The sequence below is a fragment of the Zerene cesonia genome, chromosome 6, assembly GCF_012273895.1.
Source record: "Zerene cesonia ecotype Mississippi chromosome 6, Zerene_cesonia_1.1, whole genome shotgun sequence".
Taxonomy (NCBI): Eukaryota; Metazoa; Arthropoda; class Insecta; order Lepidoptera; family Pieridae; genus Zerene; species Zerene cesonia.
In genome coordinates, this window is record NC_052107.1 from 4,235,813 (window position 1) to 4,250,263 (window position 14,451).

Here is a 14,451-nt window from a genome sequence, read left to right on the forward strand (position 1 = left end):
TTGCATATATTTTTATTTAGATTGCAGAAAAGAAACTTGTATTTGCTATTTTCGTTTATTTCCTTTACAATAAAAATAATAATTAAGTTGGAATACTTACGCAGTGTCATAACTGCCACTATACAACCCGAGGCCGGCTTTAGTCAAAGATCCAGTGTAACGTATTTCAATAGTATATAACGTTGCTTCATGACCAGTCTCAATTTCCAATATGCCATCATCTACATCTATACTGTCAGCATCTCCAAAATTAGACCCAGCTCCTGCTGCCACTCGTACAGATTGTATATCTAATTCTTCTACATGGAATTTTAAAGAATCATCAGCTGTACTTAATTGGACTTGTACTCGGAGAAGGGCCACCCCAGAAAATGATCCGTCATTCACTCTTGGTTCCAGTGTAATTTCGTAGCTAGTTACTACCATTCCTTCTCTTATTTGGTTTGTTAGCATAAACTCGTTCTTTGTAAGTGCAACTCCATTATTGTTTTTCACGTCATTAATCAATTCGTAATCGTCTTCTAAAATTTCGCTACTGTTCCCGGGGTTTGGATTATCAACTTCTAAACTTTCTTCTTCAACTTCAGTGCTATTTGAAACGTCGTTAACAATATTGATATTATAATTATCTTGAAAATTTACAGGGTCGATTACATCTTCACTAGGAAAAGTCACTGTATCGATTCGAGTTCTTAACGGTAGTGAATTGATTGACACTATTATAGAAAAAATCACAAAAATTTTATTTAAGGCACCCATTATTGTCCCTCGCTATTAAATATATTCTAACAAGCACCATACCCGTAACCAAACTATATTCGAGTCTCCTTTGAACTAACACGCAAGCCCTTGTGAGAGGTGTCTTAGAGAAGGAACGTTATAGGAACATGATAAATGATTTTATCTGATACGTACACTTGAAGATGTAAAAAGCATATATTGATAAAATAGGAAAGTATGTTTCGACATACGTCCGAATTTTTTATCACAAATATTGAGCGTAAAATATTAATTCTAATAAATATATACTCATTTGCCGCTTTTGAGTTAAAAACTACGAAACTAATTAAAGGTATGGGATTTTACTCAAAATGCATTAACATAATATTATTGTAAATAATATTTTAGTGTTATAGATCAGTAAAATTTAAATAAAACAGATAAATTTAATTTTATTAGTTTTAATAGAATAATTATCACATTTTATCTTGGAGACACGACTATTATTTACATTAAAATTATTTGACCTTCGCTTAAAACCATGTATTTAAAAGTCATTTGTTATAACAATGTACATAATGATATAAAAATGAACATTTTAGATATCATTATAATTTTTTTTTTGTTTATTTAATGCTTATTGTAGTGAATTTGGATGAAATACAAATAAATAATCTTATATTAATTATCACACTAGCAATTCCAGATAGTGATGAAGAATGAAATGAGGATTATGAAACTAGAGGTAAGAGCGACAGAATTGCTGCCGTAGTTAACGTTAAACCAGCTATTGACACTGTCGTAGTTATTATTGGCCCACGTTATTGAAGCAGCTATGTTCTCTCTAATGGCGGCGATAGATGCTAATTCTCCTGCGGAAAAGATGGCCTGGTGACGGGCAACGAAGGTGTCAATCTGAAAAAAAGGTTTTCATTTTAAGATATTTTTCTCTTTCTCGTGGATTATTTTGGGTTTTTATTAACCAATTTCAAAAAAGGAGGAGGTTATTAATTCGACTGTTAACCGGGTGTTATTCGGGTGTTAACCAAAAGTTAGTACTTTCAAATAAAAAAATAATCACAAAAATGGCACTAGCCTCCCCTTCCAATTTGGTCTAATTTTGGAAAATTCAAGGCGGTTTTATTGATAGTAATTATTTATTATAAGATAAAAATTAAGTAGATTTTAGATATTTTATGTTTTTGGCTCATAAATACACAACAAATTGTATAAGGACAGTTGATACTATTTTAGTAGACGCTTCAACTATTGATTATATTGATATGACGATAATACTTGAGACGATAATGTACATGCTAAAGTTTTTTGCGAGCGGAACTATATATTTCGTTGATAAAACATGAAAAATAAAATTTTATTCTTGAATCGTAATGGGTAACCGGAATTTACGACACTATATATGCAAGAACTGATAAAAGTTACCTTATCAGAGTGTGCTCTGGTTGATAATCTCCTGGAGAAGGCATTTAGTATATTTGTTGTTCCAGTGAGACCTTGTACCCTGAAAAATAAACGAATCGTGAACACATTTACATCCAATATTCTCGGTTTCCCTGGAACAGAACATGTTACCTATTCTTAAAATACTTTATGAGTTTTCTTCTTTTGCGTTATTATCTATATATGTTTTATATTCAATTTTACAAATGAAACTATGAAAACTATGCTCTCAGAACTTTTATTTTAATATATAGATAGGTAAGAATTTGGCAGCCACGTGGGGGACAAAATGATGGTGCTGAAGGCGCGAAGGACGCCCTTCCTGGTGCGGACGTGGGCAACGCCGGGAAGCACCCGCTCTCTAATTGGACACAATGTTCATATTTCGATTTCAATGATAAAAGACATGTTATGCGCGTGCGCTCAGTGGCGGCTCGCGGCTCGCACCCCGACATCCCCAGATTTCTCAAAATTACTTTATATTATTTATTTATTTTTTATTTATTTAACACCTTAAATATAAAAACTTACAACTAGACCAGCACAGAAGACGTATTTACCTTGGCTGGATAGCAGCGAAGTGTTCAATGACAAAGTCTAAAGCAGCTTCCATGCCTTCTGGACTTGAATTAATGATGGAGACAAGTATACTATGTCTGTCTTGCTCACGTACTGCAGAATTGTCATCTATAACTTGATTCATATAGCTGCAATGCAAATTGTTTATGATTTTAGGTAACTGTTATATAACTGTTGAGATTGCATTATTAATTTTGTTAATTATACGCAGTATTTCACTCAACTTCTAGAAAATAAACTAGATTCCTATATGTTTGAATACATGTTACAAGCTGTCTCTAGTCTTTTTTGTATACATAAGCTATAAGAGTTTCATCAATATTCTGTCAGTAATTCAGCATGCCTGAGTAACAAACATCCACAATGTCATACTAAAGTTTTGCATTTATTTTGTAATGTGAAAATGAACTTTTTAAACGGCTACATGCAGTATTGTGCATTTGAACTGTATTTTGATTGTGTCATCGATAAATATAGATTATTTAATATTTATAGATCTAACTCGATTACAATTTATAAGACCTCTTTATACTTACAAATTACGTAAGGTTCCATTGGAGGTGCATCCAAGAGAGTTTAGTAAAATTGACTGAACACTGGAATCTTGGCTAGATAAGTATCTGTTCCAGAGGAAATTGAAATTGTCCACGTCTCCCCCACGTAAACCAGAGCAGAAAACTACCGTTTGTATATCGGCATCCAAAGGCTGATCTATGAGTTAAACAAAATTAATTTTATTCTTTTTCTCACAACACAATACAAAACAATAATTGATAATTTATAAAGTATTTTTATTTAGACGCAGGTGGCAGTCCTCGCGTCGATTTTTCTATTATTTGTATCTTTCACATATCAAAAATAGTTAAAATATATCAAAAATCAAAGTTTATTTAGCTGCTCTAAAGCGAAAATATCGGAATTGAAGCTAATTTGAGATCTGGATAATAAGCAATACAATTCCGTCATTCTTTAAGACATGCGATATGGCGCAGGTGCTTTAGGAACTCATTAGTCATAATGCTCACCCGGTAATAAGTAATAATGGAAAATTAATGCGCCATGTATTATTTACTTACTGGGATTATTTCGGAACTGCTGTAAAAGTTCTTGAGCCCGGTTAATGCACTGCTGGTTACCATGGCGACAGTTCAAATTCAAGATAACATTCCGGTGGAAGGCTGTCACGTGTTCTTCGTTTGGTCCAGCCACAAAACCAAATCTATTGAAAAGAGGCGCTGACAGCTCTATAACGTATTTCTGCAAAATGTAAGTTTGAATGTTACATCTTTTTGTAGATTCGTTGTGTAATTATAGGGGTGTGCGCAAAAAAAATCTACTACTCTTATTATTTTCCATTATCAAAATATATGATGACATATTTTATAGAGGACCCCACTTATTTTATTCACTAGTTTTAAAATAAATCCCAACAGACCTGGAAGAGGGAATAAGTGCTGGTGCCACTAAGTACGACATCGAGGTAAGAGAAGGCGGCGTCAGCAGCACCCCATGCAATGTAATCGGTTTCGTTTACCAAGTATCTGGACACTTCGAATGCATATTCATAGTTCTGAAAATCAAACGTTACTGAGACATGCGCTGTCCGAATAACCTTACGTGTATCATCATCCTTACTAAGACAATAACACATTCAAAATGGTTATATAGTTTAGAATTTATTGATAGAATAATATTACGTAAAATAATAACACGTACGTACACGTAGACAAGGTAATAAAATTTGAAAACTTACGTTGGTAGATCCTTTTAGGCATAAATAACAAAATAAAGAAGAATCACATAATTTTTGATCGATAACATTAGATGAATTGAATAACGAAACAAAAAAAGATTTAAAAGACCGAGGATCTTTTAAACATGTCTATATAATACTTACAAGGCGTTCATTTCTTGCCAAGTTGAAAGCGTCATCAATTATTTGCGCACGATTCAACAGGTGGATGATACTATGAGAATTTTTCAGAACATTGGCCAATGCAACCCAGTTGTCAACATCGTAGTTAACCCTATAATACCCTGGAAAAAGAGAAAAAAAGAATGTTTATTGGTTTTTCAGCTCAGGAAATAAAATTTATGGATTCGTAAATGAGTATTCATGAATATTTTGTAAAATTTCTAAAATAAAAAAATACCCAGTAACTTCATTAAAATTTGCATTCTAAAATTGCTCTTCTTAAAACAAACTTTTATTTATCAGGACATATTGGAAAAAAAAATGGAAAAGGCGGTTCTTACCAGTTTGTTGTTTATTTACGATGAACCAATCAGCATTCGAGAGTCCAGGAATGTCAACGGCTAAAGCAGGGCTGTTAGGAAGTACCCAAGCTTGAGGTTTGGTGTCTGTGAAGTCAGGGTTTGTGGAGAGAACCCAGTTGACAGGTACATGCCACATGTCATTGGAAGATAACGTCCGATCAGTTAGAAAACGATGCTATGGAAAGTCAAAGAAAATTTTGTATGTAGAAAATTTTGATATTTTGCATTTTTATATATAGCCATTAGAGCTCAGAGATCCCGTACATATACAATGATGTAAGAATTTTTGAAATCGGCCGATTAGTTCCTTAGGTTAGTGTGTTCAAACAAACAACCTCTTCAGCTTTATATTCATTATGATATAGTATACATTAGAAAATATAATCACAATAATAGTAACATTATCATACATTTATAACTTTTGTTTTAGTATAAACTTGCTTACGGTATAATTCGCGGAACAATATAAGCTGAATTTAGTTTGACGTTTGAAACTCCTTATATTTTCTATCTGATGATAAAACAAAAACCAACCTGTACAATAGAAATTGATTGGGATGTAGGAGACTGTCTTCGCACTGTTAGAACAGGGAAACCTCCTTGCTCAGTCCACCTCTGCATGATGACGGAGAGGGCAAAAGGAATGCTGTGGCTAGACTCATCTAATGCTTGTTGTAGGCTTGCGTATAGATCAGGAGGAGTAACAGCAGAGCGGGCACTAAAATGTTAAACGTTCTTGTATATCAAATCTCATACAATTATTTGGAATAAAATCTTCATTATACTTAACTAGCTGCAAAAATATTTTCTGCAATTCACTAGGTACTTACTGTTTCTTTAAGTAAATGGAAAGACCTTTTTGGAAGATCTCAGGAGTAAGGAAGTGTTGCATCATGCGAATTACAGATCCCGCTGAAAAAATGTGTTCATTTGTGATATCTTATCATTGCAATTCAAACTTACAACATGGTTGCTAATTGTTTTAGTATTAATGTTTAAAAAAATTTTTAAATTAATATACCGTACTATATAGACCATGTGACAGACAAAACATTTGATAGTTTTGAATTCTCTACTAGCTTTGCTCGCGTATTTCATATCTTAAAATTGCAGTACATAAAGTTTCTATTAAATTCTTTAAGACCCAACAGTTAAAAACGACACTCACATTTTTGGTAGGCGACAGAATTGAAGGTTCCTATAATTTGTGATGGAGTATATACAGGATGTGTCATCGGGTTCACGCTGAGAACAGCATCGCTTTGGAAAACGTTTTGTACAAGTAAAACGTATTGATCCATCATACGCCAGCCGGGCAACACCTTTTAAAAAATATTTTTGAATACCGGTAAGTTTCTTGAGGTTTTTGTAAGGTAAAAGAAAGAACAGGTGCGTGAATATTTAAGCCTGCCAAAAGTTTGAGTCACTAGACATTTGATTTGCGTAAAAAAGGGATTTATCATATTTTATTATCATATATGGGTTGCTTGGGTATATCTTTTCAAATGCTGATGCAGGATAAATTTAGATTCTGTCCATACCACATTGTTATGCTGTCGATGATTTTATGTCGAATTAGTTAACAGATAAATGAGCAATATAGCAGTAACTGAAAAATTGACAATAGTTATATTTTATCGATAAAAAAGTATAATTCACAAGCTATTATTTCATGGGGTGTGTTACCATCACCGGTGCGAGCTGGCCCTTGTCGCCGCTATATGTTTTTAAAGAGATACATAGTATCATAAAATGCTATAAATAAAGCAATTAATATTCTAGTGAACAGATACACAGATTTGGTGTAATAATATCAAAAAAACGAATAGTTTTTCATATATGTATTATGTTAGATCATATTATATTCTTTTATTTGATAAATTTTTAAAACTCTGTTTGTACATCCCTGACTACATAGATACAATTCCGCACAAGCTGAGTGTCGTATGCTGACTGCGCGAAGCTAGGGATGTAAAAAAAAATCGAATAAAGATTTCTTAGTCATTCCACTGAGTACACCACACGCAGGACATATAGTAAATCCTTACACCTTTTTGTATATTCATTCATTTAGCAAATGTTGTTCTAGCATAGAGAAATCACCAGTGACTTACTATATATATGAAGATGGCATGATTAGAGGAATCAAGAATAAAGTTGACATCTGAAAGTTTTTACTCACCATGTCTGTACCGAAGTTCTCAAAAAAGTTGGCGAATCCTTCATTTAACCAGGTGTACGTCCAACTTCGGGGACTCACTTCATTACCGAACCACATGTGCATGTTCTCATGACAAATGATTCGGCCAATATTTTGGAGCGTGGAGGTCGTTGTCACTCCCTCTGTGACTAATAATGCGACCTCTCTGTAATTGTAATATAGGTAGTTAGATGACTCTGCAGGATATTGTGTTAAAGAAAGAAATTGCCTTAAACTGTTTTTTTATATTTACTTTCCCACGAAAGAAGCATTATAACATTTATTGAGGTGTAAAAACAACATAAATTCAACATTTCTTCGCCGATCGAGTGTTACAGTTTTAAATGTGGGTAGAATAGTTTGTACGTTACTGTGGACAACAGCCATACACTCTGTGCTAGTCTCAGACTGTGTTACGGCAGAATATGCGCTCTAGTCTCGCAAATAAAGCACATAATTGTACACGTTGAGATGAAAGTTTTTTCAACGATGGTAATTATGTTTTACAGTATATGTTATGAAAGAAGATCAAACGCATTACAAAAATCTTATTGTTATTTATCTTCCTTTTATATTACTACGCATATTTGTAATATTTACAAATATGCGTTTAATGTATACTTGAATGGGCATAAGTAAAAAAAAAAAATAATAATACACGATGTTAATATAATATATAAAAAAATTGCGGTGTTAACGAATAGGTTAATGTAATTTATTCAATCTTTGCTACCTGTGGAATATATTTTATTTGATGTTAATATATTATTTTACAAGTGTTTTTTGAACTATGATATGAGCTATGATATAAGATATTACTTTTTACTGATTACTGATTACATCGTAAATTCCTACTATATACTTCGATAATATTTTGGAATTGAATATAATGATAAGAATATGTTAACGCATTGTATAAAGCAAATTTTCATGATTATATTTAGCAAAGGCTACAGCTTTTACTGAATGATATCTGTGAGTAAAATGCTCATTTACCGTAGGCATAAAAGGGCGCGTTTTCATTACGCCACCTTTCGACGTTAAGTCAGAGCTCATTAGTTACATTTCTCACTTTATAACACTCCTTGCTATTTGTATGTTCATGACTCTGATATAAGATCTATTCATTCCAGACATTTTTGAAGAGAAACGAAATGACGCCATAATATTATATAGGTACCTACTTAAACACAACTTTTATTTATATTTTATTGTATATTTTGTACTATTTCCCAAATGGTTACATCGAAAGTGTATATTACCGCAGAATATATTTACTGATTTATATTTTATCTATATTATAATGGACTCAATATCTGTATTGTAATGGACATTATATATACTAGCATTTTTACTACTATCATTGTTTGTATAACGATTAACTTCTCATAGAATTTTCAGACAACATATACTGAGAGTTTATATGATATTTAAATCACCTCGATTGATTCGAAATGGACAAAAATATAAGTTAGTTTTTCTATAAATTTTTAGTTAAGAAAAACAGATCAGATTTAGCTAACTACGCTAGTAGTTTCTACTAATTATCACGTGAATATAGAACCAAGGGGCATTGGGTTCAAATCCTGGCGGGGACCAGCAAAAGTACGATGCAGAATCCATCTACATATGCGTAAAGAAAATGATCAGTTATTATTTTATATAATGTATCTGCGCCATCCCCCTCGAGAAGTCACGGGAAATCTTATTTTATAGTTATCCTAAGGCTTTATTATACCATTATACCTGAATGAAATATCGTACTACGTGTAGTATTTCTGTGGATTTACATTTAATCGACATCACATCGACATTCGATTGACTAAAAGAGCTTTAATATATTCAGATGTATTTATGTACAATGTTGTTTATGCTGCATCGTCATAGTGAAAAAAAAAAAAAATACTAACCGGTAGATAACCAAGCCCCAGTTTTCCATGGCGCCAGCAGCAAAGTCGGGTACCGCAGCTTTATCAAATTTGGGCAACGCATATTTGATATCCGTATAATTTTCTAAAGCAATCATGTTCCTCTGACCAAAGTCCAATGCAAATGCTGCAGTGTCTCTTGTACCTGGTCTGGAATACACTCTGAACGGGACATCATATATGGGGTTTTGTTCGTTGGAGACGTATTCAAAGTTCGACACCAGGTAAGCTAAGAGGTAGGTCGATTGTACGACGGTGTCTTGGAATTCGTATTTGAGGAAGCCTGGAACGTTGGGCCTAAAAAAAGTAAATGTAATTATTATAGACGAATGGTTCCAACCAACTTTTGCTAACATAGGTAACTATTTGGTGACGTAAATTATTAAAACGTTTTAAATAATATGCCAAATGGAGTATATTGTTCAATTAGACCCTTATCAATTCAATGTTTAAAACATCAAAAACGATTTTATATGATACAAATACAAGCATTATATACATTGAAAAATAAATAAAAAACTTCTGTAAGTATTGGATTTTTTTAGTTAACTTAATTCTTAATTAACTATACAATAATTGCGACACTATAATTTTATAAGTGTGTTAGTTTGTTTGCCTTTCTATCACGTCATTGTGGAGCTAATTCATGTTACATGTTTTTGTTTCTGATTAGATGGGAGACGTCAGTGATATAATTTAGTATTTAACGTGCCTTAACAATTCATTGCTACGACAATTTGACAAACAGTCATATATAGAGTATTAAGTAACAATAATCTTATACAATATTATACTAGCTCATAAAAATCTTACTTGGAAAGATCGGTTCTCTCTGGCATGTTGGTCCTCACGACAGGATAAGCTGGAGGAGCGTATATAGTTGTTCTGAATACAGCCTTGAGATGTGGTTCATCATAGCATGGGAACGCACGGCGGGTAAACGTTGGCTGAAGTTGCGATGTTACCAGATTACTAAAAGAATAATATTAGAGTTTGTATTCAAATTCAAAAAGGGTGCCACAATAGTTGATGATGAAAATGTATGAGGGGAAAAATATTTATATTATATTAATACCAGTTATCGTAATTGAAATAATATAAACTATCCTATCGGATGAGTTGGACCAAACTGTAAATGGCAAATTTGATTAAAATCTGTTGGGTAGTTTAGGAGTCCATCGCGGACAAACAATGTGACACTTAATTTATAAGGTTATTAGTAACATTTTGAAGAGCATGAGTAGGTAAATGTTACGCCTCGAACGCTTCCCTTTGCAATCGAAAAATCATACTTACACTGTACCAACTCCTTCTTGAGTAAAGGTAGATAAGTAAACGCCAAACATATTCTCGGCATATTTCGCTACATAATCAATATGGATAGTATATGGCCGTAGTGCTACCAATTGCGAACTCGTTTTGATTCTCAAGAAATGTGTGTCATCCGTAGCTTGCGAGAAACTTTGGTAGAGGTTCACTGTGGAACCGTCGGCTATAATTTGTATGCTATTTACTGTAATTTCCATAGCGTGAAGGACTATCTCGTCCGTGTTTACATTCGGCACTATTCGGATAGATACGCTCCCATTGAAACTACTTGGGTAGTCTGGGTCAATAAATAGGCGCACGTCGTAGAACGTAGGGTAGGACTCGCCAGGAAGTCGGTAATGTCCATATAATGCTGAGATATCTTGGTTAAGGGGTATAGAATACGCTGAGCCGAGCAGCGCCAGAAATATTAACCAATACATGACTGAAACAAGAAATTATTACTAGGTCTTCATTTATCTTCTATAAAGTATACAAATGTATATATTTCATGTAGGATCTGTTATCAATAAATTTTGCGATATCATGCAGATTGCAGGAGTGCATTCTTTTTTCCAAAATTTTTATACATTTTTTTGTATTGATAATATGACTATCGCCATCATATTAATAATATCTCCTACGGTGCTACATACTTCGGACTTTTTTCATCATATTTAAAACTACTTGTGGTCACCCAGTGGTCGAATTCAGACCAGAACCCACATATGTGCCAACTGCATGATTATTGTATTTTAGACTTAATGCAACATCTACTTCTCTGTGATTACTATAAGTGCACCAAATTTGACACTGTACCATCCGCGCATATTTTGTAAAAAAGTGTATATACAAAGTTTTTCCTTCACCTAGTTGGGCTCGATAAAGTATGGGATGGCTGAAAAATGTTTTTTTTCTTACATTGTAATAAGTAATGAGTCAATTATAAAAAAGAAAAAATGTATGTCAATGGTAGACCTATATTATGTTGTAAAATTATGTTATACTTGTTTTGTAATCTTCTCTTGATAGGTACAGGATTCTAGTGTCAAACGTTATCGCTATAATATTTAATCCTAATCTTATCGGCTTATCAGGTATGGATAAAACTTGTCTTTATACTTTTTGATGGGAAAAAATTGGCCGTTCGATACATAGTTTCTAATTTTTATTTTATTTGAGATTAAAAGAGAATTTATAAAAATACCTGTTACAAAATAAGATAAGAGGTTAAGTGTTCGCAACTCATCAATAAGCTTAAACTTTTTAATTATAGACATTTAAAAAGGTTTGAAAGATCTTCTTGTGATCTTATGAAGATTTAAAAATAACAAATTTTATAATACATGAAGAAAAGTTTAAAAACTAAATTAATTGAAACTAAAATTAAATGTCTAAAAAATGTTATCTTATTGTGCTCAATTTAGCACCCAAATTTAAAACTGTCCTGGTATATTAACCCAATTTCAAAAATAAAAATATACCTAGCAATAGGCTATTATGTCAATAGGCCATTAAGCCTATTGAAAGGTATATTTTTATTTTTGTAATAAAGTAAAATAGATTACAAACGGATTTATGACGTGATATATGGATAACTATAGTAATAAGCGTAGAGGATAAGTAGTAATTGTTATCGAAAAGAGGTATGAAGAGCTTTTCATTAATTCTATGGCCATCGATACATTTTGTAGATTTCAAGAACGAAAGAAAAATTTTTGACGCAACAAAAAGTAAATATATCATCATATCTCCAAGGAGCCATTCATCTTTGTACAAAAATTCGATGAAATCTCTTATGTGATTTAGACATTATATTAAAATACAGTATGTGCACAAATAACTTTCGTCTGTTCAATCGTATTTTTATTGTCACTCACTGGTTTTTTAAAGACACACACACACACATACATCATACAGTTATATACCTACGTGCGCTTATTACCTACGAGTCCTATATTCAAAACGAACCTATTTATCACTTTAAGACTGATGTCTTAGCTAGATTATAAAGAAACCAATGCTAGAAATAGCAGGCAGACCTATATGCACAAGTAAGTTAAAAGAATAATTGAATAAGCCACACGACTAACTATCACTTATTATATATTATATTGAATAAAAATATTGTAACTTTACCTGCATATACGAGTAAACTTAACCTAAACCAAACACTAAATGAAACAACTAATTAAGTCAGTAAAATATTTATATTATCTTATCATTGTTTTCCAAAAATTATCGGAAAGGAATGATGTCTTAAAAATTATTGATTTGATAATAATCCGTCATCAAAATTAAAGAAAATCGTTTGAGAGTTATGTGTATAAAGTTGACATCTGAAAGTTTTTATGTGGGTTCTGTTACTTTTTACCCCACGCCAGAACAGGCGTATTATAAGTTTGACATCAATACTATCTATCTGTCTGTCAGTGTGTGTGTGTGTTTGCCTGTAGCTCTCAAACGAATTGACCAATTTTAATACGGATTTTGCATTAGTGTAACAGTATTAGTGTGTGTTTCCTAGGGGTGATTCTTATTTGTCTATTCTTTTTTGGCTATATTCGATAAAAATCAGACAAAACACCACAAAAAATTGTCTTGCTTGCTTGCCTAGTATAATACTATTCACTATATCAAAATTTTAAATTGAAAAAGACGACAACATAAAATCATATTTGTACATATTTGTATACCTATTTGAATTATAATAGTTTAAAAAAACTAAAAAACACGCTTTAACAAAAATCATATTTTGCAAATTGAAAAATGGAATAATTTTATCAAATTAGTGTATTGTCATCGGTCCTCAATAAATCTACAAAGTTTGAATGAAATCTGACCGTTTAAAGTGGGTCAAAATCGCGCCCAAAGAAGTCGGTTACAAACAAACATACAAACATACAGGTGAAGCTAATAAAAAAAAAATTGTGCGTGTAAAAATCAACACTTATAACTAGCTTTTGTTTATTATATTTTACTGTGTATCTAATTATTCATGATTTCAGGTCATTTCTGAATTGGTGAGCACATTTCGATTTACTTTTATTTTATCTCAGTTTAGATTTGAACCTAAGATATTGTTCTTGTTAAAACTTCTCAATACTTTAATGTTAGATAAGATAGTTTTAGAGTATCCTTAAGAATAAAACCGAACCTGTCAGTTTGTTTTGTGTTCATCCGTGTATCAAGACTGTATCTTGAAAGTATCATAGATGGTAGTATGCAATGGTTTGCATGGTCCTAAATTGAATTGGTGACCAATCTTTATCTTATTTGTACGGAACCCTCACTGTCGTGAGTCCATCTCACACCTGGCCTATTTTTTTAACCCAAGTAGCTATAGGATCTTTTACAGCAACATTAAGGGGCGATTTATTTTCGATCATTGATTAAAATTTATCCCTCAATTAAACATTACATACCAAAATAAAAATGTCACAACAGATGCCGAAACCAAGTTTTAAATAATTTTAAAAATTGACCGGTAATTGTTAATCTTACTATATGTACCTACCATTTAAAATTTTACCTACACTTACGAGTAAAATATACACATATTTTAAACATTATAATAATATGGTTTTGAGGTCGCATTTATTCATAATCGACGGATATACGAACACAATTCCCATCAATTATTATTAAGTGTTCAATTGTTATCAATCATTATTATTCACACCTAAATATACATGCGCTAATCTTAAATAATCCTTATATTATTATTTATTTAGCAAAAAAAGTCACACATGCAACAAGTCATTATAATTACACTAAATGCCCTAATGGTCTACACGTCAGGTATAAGAAAAATTGTTTTATAAAAATTCAAGAGCCATCAAGGAGGTTACTAAAGCAGTTGCTTTAAAACGACATTTACACTCATTCTAGAAAAGTGATGTAGACGATTTTTATTAAAAGCGTTATTCTAAACTGGAATTAGTACTGCTTTAAACGTCACGGGTCCCCATGAGTCAG

At 32.3% G+C, this 14,451-nt stretch overlaps 2 protein-coding genes across 2 annotated transcripts in view; both read right to left on the reverse strand.

The window, feature by feature from the left end:
• The window catches only part of LOC119840595 (aminopeptidase N-like), a 10,628-nt gene extending 9,869 nt beyond the window's left edge, over window positions 1-759 (reverse strand). The window contains exon 1 of the mRNA XM_038367282.1: window positions 101-759. Coding sequence (XP_038223210.1) covers window positions 101-759 — 659 coding nt within the window. The remainder of the gene's footprint in view (window positions 1-100) is intronic.
• A 654-nt stretch (window positions 760-1,413) lies between these two features.
• On the reverse strand, window positions 1,414-10,916 carry LOC119840596 (aminopeptidase N-like). Its single transcript, XM_038367283.1, has 15 exons — window positions 10,462-10,916; window positions 9,979-10,137; window positions 9,148-9,462; window positions 7,220-7,403; window positions 6,206-6,359; window positions 5,868-5,949; window positions 5,572-5,755; window positions 5,017-5,212; window positions 4,658-4,797; window positions 4,196-4,330; window positions 3,837-4,017; window positions 3,297-3,471; window positions 2,742-2,888; window positions 2,164-2,242; window positions 1,414-1,635 (listed from the first exon to the last, which is right to left on the reverse strand). The coding sequence occupies exons 1-15, from the start codon at window positions 10,914-10,916 to the stop codon at window positions 1,414-1,416; spliced, it is 2,808 nt and encodes a 935-aa protein (XP_038223211.1).
• Between the last annotated feature and the right edge of the window lie 3,535 nt (window positions 10,917-14,451).